The sequence below is a fragment of the Neophocaena asiaeorientalis genome, unplaced genomic scaffold (assembly GCF_003031525.2).
Source record: "Neophocaena asiaeorientalis asiaeorientalis breed wild unplaced genomic scaffold, Neophocaena_asiaeorientalis_V1.1 scaffold78, whole genome shotgun sequence".
Lineage (NCBI taxonomy): Eukaryota > Metazoa > Chordata > Mammalia > Artiodactyla > Phocoenidae > Neophocaena > Neophocaena asiaeorientalis.
The window spans coordinates 13,050,756-13,064,316 of NW_020175018.1; the positions used below are offsets into that span (position 1 = coordinate 13,050,756).

At 55.2% G+C, this 13,561-nt stretch overlaps 1 protein-coding gene and 1 non-coding gene across 2 annotated transcripts in view; both read left to right on the forward strand.

The window, feature by feature from the left end:
* Positions 1-4,921: 4,921 nt before the first annotated feature.
* On the forward strand, positions 4,922-5,128 carry LOC112411580 (small nucleolar RNA U3). The gene has a single exon (XR_003005661.1). It is a non-coding gene; the product is annotated as a small nucleolar RNA U3 (small nucleolar RNA).
* An 8,067-nt stretch (positions 5,129-13,195) lies between these two features.
* CERCAM (cerebral endothelial cell adhesion molecule) overlaps positions 13,196-13,561 on the forward strand; it is an 11,334-nt gene continuing 10,968 nt past the window's right edge. Inside the window, exon 1 of the mRNA XM_024762781.1 lies at positions 13,196-13,319. Within this exon, the coding sequence (XP_024618549.1) occupies positions 13,252-13,319 (68 nt within the window). The 5' untranslated portion in view covers positions 13,196-13,251. The remainder of the gene's footprint in view (positions 13,320-13,561) is intronic.

The following is a 13,561-nucleotide window of genomic DNA, read 5'->3' on the forward strand; positions in this document are numbered from 1 at the left end:
CACTAAAGGGGGCTTCCTTCATGCTGCAGCCTCGATTCTGTGCTTCAGAGGCAGGCTCATGACCAAAGCTTAGCAGGCAGGTGCACAGGAAACAGCTGTGGCAACAGGTCGGTCAGGCTGCATCTCTGATCCAGATATATCCAACCCCGGAGTCCTGTCCCCAAACGCTCCCGTTCATCCAGCTTCACCGTGGCCCAGGAGAGAGGAAAGAGCCCTGCTATGACTCAGTGTGTCTCCCCAGGCCAGGCCCTTGCCTGCTTGTGGCTCCCACTGCCCCATCCGTGCAGAGTTCTCTAAGAGCAGCCAGTGCTCTTACAAGGTGACGAGCTGAGCAACCTGCCGTGGAAATGAATTGACAACCTGATACATCCCCAGTCTCAGAAGATGACAAAGCCAGGCCACTGACCCCACTCAGAGGGGATCCTAAGAACCCCTACACCCTGCATAGTATATTTCCGTTTACAAAAGATGTTCCTCTCCATGAGACGAGTGAAGGAAGGGCAGGGAAGCCTTCCTCCCCAACCTGGGATGCTTCATCCCATCATGCTGTGCTATTGTCTTTATTACACGTATCCCTCTCTGAAAGCCTGATATTTACCCACTGTCGAATTTGTCTCTCCACTAGAATGTAAGCCCTCCGTGGACAGGGATCATGTCCTATTCATTGCTACATCCCCAGCACCTAGAAGAATGCCAGACCCTTAGAAGGTGCTAACTTTTATTAAATGCCTGGGTAAAGGGATAGATAGATGGGCGGATGCATGGGTCATTGTAATCCAGTTCAAAACGGCCATATATTAAGTCCTGGGCACTGGGCTAAGCACTTCTCATGGATTATGACAGCTTTGTGAGGAACGCTGTTACTGTTCCCATTGTACAGACCAAGAACCCGAGGCCCAGAGAGAGGAATTGACTGCCCCCAGGTGCAGAGCCCAGGTTATTTATATATTTTTTTAATTTTTGGCTGTGTTGGGTCTTCGTTGCTGCACGCGGGCTTTCTCTAGTTGTGGCGAGAGGGGGCTACTCTTCGTTGCAGTGTGTGGGCTTCTCATTGCGGTGGCTTCTCTTGTTGCAGAGCACGGGCTCTGGGCATGCGGGCTTCAGTAGTTGCAGCACGTGGGCTCAGTAGTTGCAATGCGCGGGCTCCAGGAGAGCCCAGGTTTTACATCCAAGTCTGTCTATCAGCAAAGGCCATGTTCGTACCCAAGCCACCATCTGACACGTCTATTTTCCCAGCACCCGGTGATGTTGGAGCCATGGGAAGTTAAGAACTGGGACTCAGACATATTGTCTGATTCCAGTTATGGAAATATTCAGAATAGGTAAATCTATAGAAACAGAAAGCAAAAAATGGTAGCTTAGGGATGAAGGGAGGAGACGTTTGGGGGGAACAGGGAGTGAAAACTAATGGGTATGGGGTTTCTTTTGGGGGTGATGTAAAGGTTCGAAAGTTGATTGTGGCGATGGTTGTGCAACTCTGGATACACTAAAAACCATTAGATTGTACATTTTAAATGGGCGAATTGTATGGTTTGTGGATTACATCTCAGTAAAACTGGTATTAAGAAAATGGTCGGGGCTCAAGAATCTCACCTCTGCCGCTTACCTGCGAGGCACATCACGTCGCATCTCGTAAAATGGGGAAAATAAACGTCTCATGGGGTTAATGTAAGCACTAACTAAGAGAATACATGTTACTATCCTCATTTTATCGAAGCGGAGCCTTAGGCCCAAAAAAGGGAAGTGACTTGGCCTAGGATGCACAGCTGGTGGGTGACAGGTGAGGGGCTCTGGCACCGCTGCTTCTTCTAGCATGATGTAGACTGGGTCAACATTTGTGCACCCACCCAGCCCACCACCACCACTCCCTTCCATCTTCCCCCTTCTCTTGGGCTCTGAGGCCCTGTCTCCCCGCTGCCCATGCCCATGAGCAGACTGAGGTAGCGGGATTCCCCCAGAGCACAAGACGCCCTCTCCCCCAGCCCCTACCCTGCTCCCCTCCTGGAGCCATGATGCTGTCTTGCCTTTGCTTGTAATAAAGAAAATATCTCAGCTACCCTTCCACAGTTGCTTGGCAACCCCAAAGGGGGGTGGGGGGAGCAAAGGGGAGGAGGAAAGGGGGAGAACTCTGGAGCCAATCTGGAGACAAAGAGTAGGATTTGGGTGACATGGAGCCTGTTCTTAGTGCTAACCTGGCCTGGCCGGGGCGACGGGTGGGGGCAGGGGGCTTCCTCTCACCCCACTGTCTCACACCAATAAATATGGATTAGGGAAATGGGCAGAGTTTTTCCCACGGGCCTGAAAGACCACATCTGACCTTTCTACCCCCTTTATGTACCAACATGACAGTCAGAGAGAGCAAAGAGCAGGACCCCCTGAGATGCCTCCCCCGTGGCCTTCTGACTTGGGGAAACTTTTCACCCTCCTCCTTCCCCAGGCCCCAGACCAGGTCACAGCCCCGCCTGGGCCCAGGTCCCAGAGACAGGAAGAGGCTGCTCTTCAGGGGCCAGTCAGGAGCTCCCAGCCTCGACGGCACAGAGCCCAGGCGGGCGGCCCTGGGACAGCCTGTAAAGGTGCTCCCTGCCTCCCGTGCCAGCCCCCTGCCCCGTGGCTCGGGCTCTGTGCCCCCCGTCCCGCCCACCTCTGCCTGGGCTCCCTGCATTAGGAGCCCTGCTCTCCCCACTGGCCCTCCTACAGCCCTGTCCCTCTTCCTCGTCTTTCCTGACCTCACTTCACACCCCTCTTCCCCCACCACCCTCGTTTCCATTTGGTTTCCCTCTTTTCCTCTTCTCCAGGGTGGGCCCCCCTGCCGTAGTCCCCCCCAAACCAGGAAGCTCTTGAGGCTGAGATTCCTGAAGTGAAGATGGCAGAAGGGGTTGCAAAGGCGGGAGGGTGGGGTGGTGATCTCTCTCCCTGGTGCCCCGGCTCCCTGGCCACTGGCCCGGGGTGGAAAAAGGCCTCTCTGAATGGAGTCAGTGTGGAGACAGGAAAAGCAAACACCTCAGCCTGGGCTGTACTGGCCTGCTGGGGCGGGGGGCAGGATGGGGCAGGGGACTGGGCTCGTCTCAACCTCGCCCCGTCAACCCTCCCCTGGTTCCCGAGGGCCCATGGCTTCCTGGACCCTCAGCCCACAGTGTCCAGAAAAGGAGTGGGTTTAGGGACTGAGGACAAGCCCTCCAGGAGACAACTTCGCCCCAATCTTTCCCTGCCCCCCTGCCCAACCCCCAGCCAGTGCCCTTCCTGCCCAGCAGATGCCAGGAAAATCTGTGCCCAGGAAGGGCGGGCTAGCACCTGAGGGCCTGCCTGACCAGCCCTTCTCAGCTGCGGGAACTGGGTAGGGAAGTCACCAGAGATGGCCCCAGCAGTGCCATCCACCTCCCGGGCCGAGGGGACCCCAAGATGCTCTGCCCAGGTGAGTGCTCCTCTGGCCCCACAGCCGGGCAGTGAGGGAGCGGGAGGCTTTGTCGGGGCTCCCTATGCGTCCCCAGAAATCTGTGACATTTTCTGTCGGACTGTCTCACCCTCTGTCTGCGGTGCGTGTGGCACTTGTAGTTTGGTGAGAGGAACCAAAAGGATGATTAGAAGAGCTGGAGGTGATATGGGGATGAAGGGAGACAGAAGGGGCTGGAGTCTGGGGAGCGGGACTTCTAGATTCCAAGCCAACCTTTTGCTTAAGACCTATGGAATCACAGAGGCTCCTGTGATGGTCTCCTTTGAACACTTTGGATCCTAAAAGACTCTTGGAATGAGCTCAGAGAGGGGTAGCAACTCATCCTGGGTGACACAGCGAGTTGGTGGAACTGGAACTTAAACCCACCAGGCCCCCTTATGACGCCAAGGGCAGTACTGTTTGTGCTCTGGGCGCTGTGCTCGGCCACCTTGCCTTCGCCCTCCACATACAGTTTGGTCCCTCTGGCTTTCAGGGGCAGTTGGGGGAGGGCAGACTCTGGATAGCACCTCCCAGGGCATCCTTCCCTTTCTATCCTCTCTCCAGGCACCATGCCCAGGGCCAAGCAACCCCTGCCCAAGCATCAGAGAAGCCACAATCTCTTCTGATGAGAAGGCATGGTTTGGCCTCGACCTTACAGATCCCAGAGAATGTGGCCCCCTTAGATCTCAGGGTCTAACTGTAGTCCCTTATGCTGTAATCAAAGCCCAACCACTCCTTGGAAAGCAAGGCCAACAGCTGACTGCCTGCTACAGGGTCCCCAAAGTGCCCACCTTGAGGTGCCCTGGCCATGGCACCTTCCTGAATAGAAACAGGCAGCCCTCACTGAGTCAGATGCTGTTCTAAGGCCTTGCATATACTTCGCTGAATGGTCTCCTCACTCCTAAAAGGTGGGTTCAGTTTTACAGATTGGAAAACTGAGGCACAGAAAGTAGAAGTAACTGTCCGTGGACCCACTGCCAGGAAAAGTCAGAGCCGGCATTCGAACTCACAGCCTGGTTCCAGTGCCCTGAGCCCTTAAATGTTCTCCTATCCTGCCTCTAATTCCTAGGAGGTCTCCACTAGAGGTCATTGTGTCCAGTCCCCGCATCTGGGTGTCTGCCCAGGCCAACCTCTGCTCACAGACAAGAATCATTCTAGTTTTTAAAGGCACCTGCTCCAAGGGTGGAGTTCCCCCTGGGGGTAATCAGACATTTATTTATTCATAGCCTTCTGGCTGGGAGGACAGGCCTTCCCACCCAGGACTCAGCAGGGTCCAGCTGCCTCGTTGCCCCTCTCTCCTTCCCACTGCAGTATAATCTATAATCAGAAGAGAACCAGCCTTGCCTCATGTCTCGGCTCCATAACCTCCAAGCTGTGTGTCCCTGGACAAGTGACTCAACTTCTCTGAGCCTCAGTTATCAACTGTAAACTAGGGTTAATGGTACACCCGCTTTGTGCGGTTGGTGAGGATTACATGACAAAAGCGGATGAAAAACTCTACTTTCAGGAATCATGTCTGTAGTTTGTTACTAGAAAAGTTTCTCTGAACGTGTAGAGCACCGGAAACCTCGAGGAGGAGGCACAGCATTCTCTCCTGTGTGAAACCTGCTCTTGGTGTTGCTTCTGCAGCTGCCATTTGCCATTGATAATCGCTCTTCTCTTGGGAGAGTAAGAGGCAGAGGATGCTGCCTGAGTGTTCGCCATCGTTAAAAAAAAGAAAAAAAAGAAAGAGGAAAAGAAAAAGTTGGGGGGGGGGAGGTGGCTTAAGGCAGAAAGGGGTCAGTGATCACAGTGCCTGGCACCTGTGAAGTGCCCAGAATGAAGTGGTAAATCCTCTCATCATCATCATCATCATCATCGTCACTGAGACCCTTTTGCCTGCAGGATCGGAGCCTCTTGCTTTCAGCCTTATCGTTTAGCCTCCTCGTTACAGAGAGAGAAACTGAGGCCCAGAGTGGGGAAGGGCTTTCTCAGCAGAAAAGCTCTCAGGTCCCCTCATTCCCTGTTGGATCCCCTGTCTCTCCTCCTTCACTCCTTCCCACCTCGAGTCCTGCCCTGGCTTTCCGTGCCCAGGGCCGGGCCCTGGCCCCCAGTCCTGACCAGGCAGTGCCCAGGAGAGAAGCGAGCAGCGGTTGGAAGAGTAGACGCAGAGGCCCTGCGCGTTCTCAGCCCTGGCTCTTTGTCTGTCGCTTTGTGATGGTAAGTGCTGCTCCTAAATCAGTTCTGTGACACTGTTATTGTTGCCCAGGGCGCAAAGAGTCTAAACTTTTCCCCTGAGGTCAAGAATGTGGCCGGTCCCCAAGCCGCCCGGAGCAGGGGCCTGGGTGTCTGGGGGTGGGGCTGGGGCCTCACCCCGAGCTGGGGCGAGATGTTGGGGGGAGGGGGTCAGCGGGAACAAAACGCTTTGAAATGCCTCCTCTCCATCACTGCCAACATTGTCCGCTGCCCACGGGGGGCCTGGCACCGCCTTGCCGGGGCTCCGGCCCCCAGCCCTGGCCAGACCCGGCCCGGCATCTGAAAATGGACAGAAGGTTATTGTCCCTCCTCGCAGCCCTTTGTCTGCCCCAGTTCCAGATGTCTAGGCTGGGACCAGGGAGCTGACCCATGGTGGGCAGGGGGGAGGGGACAAAGGGGGAGAGCACGGGTCACTGCATCCTGAGGGGTCATTCCCAGACCCTGAGATCCCACCCAGCCACAGCCCAGTCACCTTCTGGGCCATCTCAGCCCTGGGATTGTCCCTGTTCCCTTGTCTCTCCTCCCCTTCCCGGCAGACCAGGTTCCGGGCTCAGGAAGAGTTAAGGGCACTTTGGGATTCCCGGTGCTCTACCCCGCTAACTGTGTAATCTGGATAAGCTGTGCCCCTTCTCGCAGCCTTTGCTCTCGTGTGGGTATCACTGGACCAGGGTGCATTCATTCACAAGAAATGACAGAGCCCTCCTATGTGCCCGCTCCGTGCTGGGCATGGGGGCGCACAATGGTGGGTGGGCCACTCAGATCCTTCCGGATTGTCGTTTATAGTCGTGATAGTAAAGGGGCAACATTTCCCACCGACTCTGTGTCAGGTACCTGCTAACTGCTTTACTTGCATTATCTCATCCTTTTCACAACAAAATCAAGGACGCGGTAGATATTGTTCTTCTATCCATTTTCTAACTTTGGATACTGAGATTCCGAGAGGTAAAGTCCCTTGCCCAAAACTAGGCTGCCAGGAAGCAGCAGAGCTGGGATCTTAGCCCAGGCTGACCGCCGCCACCGAGAGGAATGATCCACTAATAAATACTTGGAAGGTGCTGAGCGCAGAGCCTGGCACTGCTCCGGACTCAGCCCACGGAGTGGGTGGTGGTGGTAATTCCACCCGTGAGCTTCCCATTTCACACATGGTGCTACTGAGGCCCAGATCAGAGAGAGAGAAGCTCGGGGAAACTTAAATAGCAACACCAACTGGGATTCCAGGACCACCAGGGTTGGCCAGAGAGAGGCAGGCAGCCCGGTTTTGGTTTCAAACCCCAGTTCCGAGTAGGCTTGGGCAAGTGATTTAGCTTCACCATGCCTCCATTTTCTCATCTATAAGATGAAGATATTCCCTACTTCACAGGGTTGTTGTGAAAACTAAGTTAGGTAATACATTTCAAGCACTTAGCACAATGCCTGGCACACAGCAGACAGTTAATGATAGCTATTACTGTTATTATTCTGAATGGGGTAACATCTATCCTTTTGAACCTTCCTCTCACCTGGGGTCACCTGAGGACAAGGCTCTGTTGAGAGGAGGGAGGGGCTGCGGGTTAGCAGTTGCTGAGTGGGGGTGGGGATAGCAATGCTTGGTCTGCTTGGGGGTTGCTAGAAGTGTTGCGACACGATACTCCTGCAGGTCAGAGGAAGGCAGAAGGGGTCAGGCTGGGAGGGGAAGGGGCTGCCTGGCCCCAGAGGAGTTAACAGCTCCTGGGCCCTGGCCCAGCGGGACTGCCACGATTTTAGCAGAGGAGCCAGGGCTGCTTCCTGATGGGCAAAACAGCTGGCTGCACGAGGAAAACAGCTGGCCTGGACCCAGCCTCCTGAGGACAGAGGCAGATTCTCAGAGGAGGACAGCTCCACATCTGGGCTCCTGGGAGAGGAGGGCATGGCCAAGAGCGAGAGGGTGGTCCTTTGGGGGTGGGGTGGGCATTGGGTGGGACCCTGGAAGATGAGGGGGCATGGGCAGATTCCTCGACCAGAGACCAAGATATGCTATGTCTAAGCGGAGTGGTGACTCCATCTGGAATTTGGGGGTCTCAGTCTCCCCTCAAATAGGAAAGATGAGGGGCAGGGGAGCAGATGGGGGGCAAGACTTTGGCGTTCAGCCCTGGGTCCGCTTGGAACCGGGCTTGGAACTTCATGTAGGAGGGAGCCTACTGGGGCTCCTGGACCCCCATCTGCCGAGCTGCACTAGGACCAGGAGCAGGGTGTGGGCTCCTGCTCTGGCCAGGATCCTGGGCTCCCTTGGCCACAAAGCAGGACAGGGGCCCAGAGAGCCCCCAACCCAGGAGACGTGAAGCTCGCAGCTGGTAAGAGCTCCATCTGTGCATCCCCTCTGCCGTAGGCCCCCCGTTCCCATCCTGCTTGGCTGCCAGGCTGTGAGGATCCACAACCCTGGGGCTCTGTGTGGGCCCTGGGGTACTTTTAGGCTGCCCCCACCCATTGGCAGGGAAACAGCACCTGAGACCTCGCGTTAGGTTGGGCAGGGAAGGCGGAGGGTTAATGGGGGTGTGACCGGCGTCCACTGGACCACAGCCACCTGCCAGGGCTCCTGACCCCCAAGCCCCACAGGCCAGACACCCCTAATTTCTCTCTGACCTAGGGGGTTCCTCTAGCCCACCTTCCTAACCTCCAGGAAGAGGAGGTTAGCCTTCACCTTGGGTGTGCCAACCTCAGCGCCCCTCTCCCTGATGAAGGTCACTCTTCAGGGTCCTTGCCTGCAGGCAGACCTTGGAGCTGAGGCTCCCAGAGGGGAGAAGAAAGGTGCCGGGGAGGGGGACAATTCTTCCAGGGTCTCTGTTTCCGGAAGCCAGGGTGGAGCCTGAGGCACTGGCGCCACCACCTGGCTTTGGCCAGAACTACAATGGCTGAGGGACGGGAGTGAAGATGCTGTGGGGAGGGGAATCCAGAGCCCAACTATGTGTTGGTCCAGGGTGGTCTGGGTCCTATTCAGCCAGATGGACCCAAAACAATCATTTTCGGGGTCCTACGTGACCCCTAGAATGAGTCCTTAGGCCCATAGAATAGCAGCTTCAAACTTGAGCTGGCATCAAAATCACCTGAAAGGCTTGTTGGTTTAACCTCCACTCCCAGAGTTTGATTCAGTAGATATGGGGAGGGGCTTAGCAATCTGCATTTCTAACAATTTCCAGGTGACGCTGCTGCTGGCTCTGGTCCAGGGACTATGTTTTGAGAACCACTGCTTTAGAATTTCGGCGGGTTTGGCGCAATATTACCTTTGCAGAGTACGCCATATTATTATATGTGAAGGCAAAAAAATGAGTGTAAGTAGGAGCACAGGGGCTTGGTCAGCCCACCCTAGTCAGTAACCCCATAATATTTCTTTTTTTAAATTAATTTTTATTGGAGTATTGTTGATTTACAATGTTGTTAGTTTCTGCTGTGCAGCAAAGTGATTCAGCTATACATATATATATATATATATCCACTCTTTTTTAGATTCTGTTCCCATATAGGTCATTACAGAGCACTGAGTGGAGTTCCCTGTGCCATACAGTAGGTTCTTATGACCTCATCATGTTTCTATTGAGAGCCCACCCAGTGCCCAGCTGGCCCTGCTCTAGGGCTGGTATAAAATGGTGAAGGCGGTGGATGGGTCCCTGCCTCAGAACTCACAGCTGGGCAGGCGTGGCACGTGATCTTTCCACGTGCGAGTCTAAAAGGCAGCTCAAAATGAGGTCCAACGCAGAACCTGATTTCACATTCTACCTGCTGCTTCTCAGGTCTTCCCCATTCAGAACCTATCCCACCACCCAGCCCACTTCAAACCCTGTGAGTCATCCTGACTCCTCGCTCCATCTCTCACATCTAATCCCATAAGGCTGTGGGAAATCTCACAATCTTTTTTTTTCCTAATTTATTTATTTATTTATTTATTTTTGGCTGTGTTGGGTCTTCGTTGCTGCGTGCAGACCTTCTCTAGTTGCAGTGAGCAGGGGCTACTCTTCATTGCGTTGCATGGGCTTCTCATTGCGGTGGCTTCTCTTTGTTGCGGAGCACAGGCTCTAGGCACGTGGGCTCAGTAGTTGAGACTCGCGGGCTCTAGAGCACAGGCTCAGTAGTTGTGGCGCACGGGCTTAGTTGCTCCGTGGCATGTGGGATTTTCCCGGACCAGGGCTCGAACCCGTGTCCCCTGCATTGGCAGGCAGATTCTTAACCACTGCACCACCAGGGAAGTCCCCAGAGTGATCTTTTTAAGAGGAATCCCGTCACTCCTCTGCTTACCCCCTCCAGTGTCTTCCTGTTGCACTTTTCAAAAGAATCCAAAATCCTGCCATAGTTTTAAGGCCCTAAGTGGTCCTCACCTCTTACCACACTCCCCTTGCTCACTTTGCTCCAGCTACCCTGGCCTCCTTGCTTGTTCCCACCTGTTCCCTCCATCTGGAACACTTTTCCCCAGATCTGCTCTTGGCTGGCTCCCCTTTGCTCTGAAATGTCTTCACTGACCCCTCTATTCAATGTTGCCTCCCACCCTCAGCTACTCTCTGTTCTCATTACCTTGTTTTATTTTGTTCATAGCATTTACTGTTCTTCGAAGTTATCTATTAATTTATCAGTTTGCTTGTTTCCTGTCTGTCTTCCCTCATCAGAATGTGAGCACCTTAGGAACAGAGACTGTCTGTACCTCTGTATCCCCAGTACCTAGAATTCTTCCTGCACATAGCATGTGCTCAATAAATATTTGCTGAATGAATGGGATTATATAGGATTCCCTGTAGGAGTAGGTCCCCCTGACATGACATCAGGGAAGGCTTTCCAGAGGGCCTATAAAGTTGGCCCAGTTCAAGCAGAGGAATTAAAAAAAAAAAAAAGGATGTGGGAAGGTCTTCAAGCACGAAGTGTTCTGGAAACTGTACATAGTCCAATTTGGCTGGAGCAGGAGATAGGGGAGGGGAGGTCAGAGGAGTTGGAGAAGCAGCAGGCAGGCCACGAAGGGCCTCCTTGTCCCTTGAGGGGTTTGAGCTCTATGCTGAGGGCAATGGCAGCCCCCAAAGGGTGTAACACCATGCAGTTGAGAAAGCACCACTGTGTGAAGAACAGTTTCCAGGGAGAAAGCCTCGGGCGCGGGGGTGAGTACTGGCAGGTGCTGTAGCCCAGGTGAGTGGTGCTGAGCCGCGCAAGTGGCCACGTGCAGGAGACATTGAGGTGGTCTAGCCAGGATGAGGAGTGGGCTGAGAGAGAGGCACTTGTCATCAGCTTGAGGGAGGCCACCGGAGTGGGAGCAGGTTTGGGGGAAAGACTGGGGTTCTGTTTTAGACAGATGGCATGTGGGTCCAGGTGAGAAGCAGAGACACATGTCAGTTTTGCAGAAAGAGGGAGTGGTCCATGAGGTCAGCTGCTGGAGGGAGCCCTCTTGGATGAGGGGCCAGGAGGATGCCGGTCTTGACGGGAGCAGTTTGGCTGGAGCAGCCTTGGTGTGTGTCAATCAGCGAATGAAGGTGAGGAAGTGAGACCGGGAGCAAAGCACAGGCAGGCAGCTGACTGTATTCATATATTTTTAAAAAATATTTATTTGGCTGCACCAGGTCTTAGCTGCGGCATGTGGGATCTTCGTTGCAGCATGCAGGATCTTTTGTTGCGGCATGAGGGATTTTAGTTGTGGCATGTGGGATTTAGTTCCCTGACCAGGGATCGAACCAGGGCCCCCTGCATTAGGAGCATGGAGTCTTAACCACTGGACCACCAGGGAAGTCCCTGTATTCACATTTTAAGTTGGGGGAGGTTTAAGTCCTTTGGAATGTTGAAGGAAGGATCGAAGAGACGGATGTTGGTGATCCAGGAAGGGCAAGAGAATGGCTTTTGGAGTCCAAGGATGGTTCTGTTATGAGGAAGGGGTGCCTCTTCCATGGTAATAGGCCGTGAGAGCAGAGGCCAGCTTGGTCGCAGGGCGTGGAAGGTTTGGAGGCTGGAAATAAGAGTTCTCAGGTGATGGCTTCTCTTTTTCCAAAGAAGGCAGGAAGATTTTCACTGGGGGAGAGGGAGTGGAGTGAGAGCTTCAGAAGACCCGGGCGTGTGAAATGCCGCAGAGGAGCGGGGGCAGCAGCACAGGGAAGCTGGATTGTTGGGCTCAGTGAGAGTCCAGTGGAGAGTGGAGATCAGGAGTGTGTGGCAGTCCTTACGTGCCCCAAAGCAAGATGGCTGTAGGGTTTTTTCAGGCAGGAATGATGGGAGAACCCTGGGGCAAGGGAGTCAGTGACAGGCTAGACCACTGGGTGGACTGGGGAGGGAGAGAGGTGAAGATGGGAGGGGTCAGTGCATTGGGAGGAGGACGACGACTGAGGTGAGAGAAGAATCTGGAAGCCCCATGACTAATAGCATGGGCAGAGGCTCTGGGATGATCCTGGGATGGGTGAGGTGGGGGATATTGCTTTGGTATCCCCAGGACTTCCCTGGCGGTCCAGTGGTTGAGCCTCCACGCTTCCACTTCAGGGGGCACAGGTTCAATCCCTGGTCAGGGAACTAAGATCCTGCATGTTGCTCAGCATGACAAAAAAAAAAAAAAGGGTATCCCCTTTCTGGGGCTGGGAGTGCCTTCCAGCAGAGGCAGCCGTGCAAGGGAAGGGACTCATTATTTCCCCAGGATGCTTCAGGGGGCCTCAGGCCTTCCATTGCAGGGCACTGGCTGTGAAGCAGCCCCACCCGGAAGCTGTTGGAGGCTTTGGAGCTGGGCTGGAGACCAGGACTCTGGGGTCTGATGCCTCCACATGCTGCCCTATCACCAGGCTGTTACTTGCTGGGCCCCCACCCCTTTTCTTGCAGTGGAGATAGTGTGCACAGGCTTAGCCCCCCTCCCTGACCCTGGGAAGAACCTGAAGGGAGACCCAAAGGTGCCATAGGAGAGTAGGTTCCCATGGGTGAGGGGCTGAATGGAAGGAGAGGCTGGCTTCTCCAGTTCTGTCTTCCAGCCCCAGGAACTCTTCCCGCCTGCCAGGCCCCATGCATGGAATTAAGTGCATTCACGCTCTCAAGGAATCCTTGCAAACCCTCCTAGGTGGGTGCTGTTAGCAGCCCTTCTACCCAGGAGGCCCTGAGGCTCCGGGAAAGCAGCCTGCCTGAGGTTGGTGGTAGAGAGGAGCTAGAACCCATACTGGTGCCTCCAGACCCCTCCCCTCCCCTGCCCTAAGAGAGTCTGGGGACCCTCTTCCATCTCAGCAGGGGCCTTAGGACCCCGACTCTGACCAGACACAGGAGTCACCCTGCTTTGGAGGGGGCTGGGTCACCATGAGAGGCTGAGTGGTGCCCCATGTTCTACACTCAATCTAAGAGTAGGCCTTGCTCTCCTAAAGGGCCGGTGCTGGCGACGGAGGCGAGGACGATGACGCGCTGGGGACGCCAGGCTCGGACCGCGGCGGGATGACGTCTGCAGGTCAGGGGGACCCCCTCCCCGCCCCTCAAGCCGGTCTTTCTGTCCGCCCACGCGTCGGCTGGCTGGTCTGAGAAGTTCCGTCTGGGCTCGCCAGAGGGCGCCCGGGGGTGGTGGAGCGGGCTGGAGCGGGGGAACCCGGAAAGGCCGCGGCCCAGTGGGTCCCGTCCCACGGGGTCTGCGGCTCAGGTCAGAGGGTCAGATGGATGGCCAGGGAATCCGGATTCAGGGGCGCTCAGTGGAGCCGGATTCTGGCGATTGCACGCCCAGGTATTCGTAGTCGAGCATTCTGAGATGCCCGGGCGGCTCGGATGCCGTCCTCCACGACCCTCCAGCAGGGAGGGAGCTGCTCCTGGATCGCGTCCGGGGCGGGTGTCCGGGCCCTGGCCTTGCGATGCCCCTGGTCGACGAGAGGACACTTGAGAATCCACGAATAGGGGTTGGGAGTGGGAGTCCACTCTTTGGGGGGTGCGCCCCCCACAACCCCTTCCGGGCCCGCCTCGGCCCCGCCC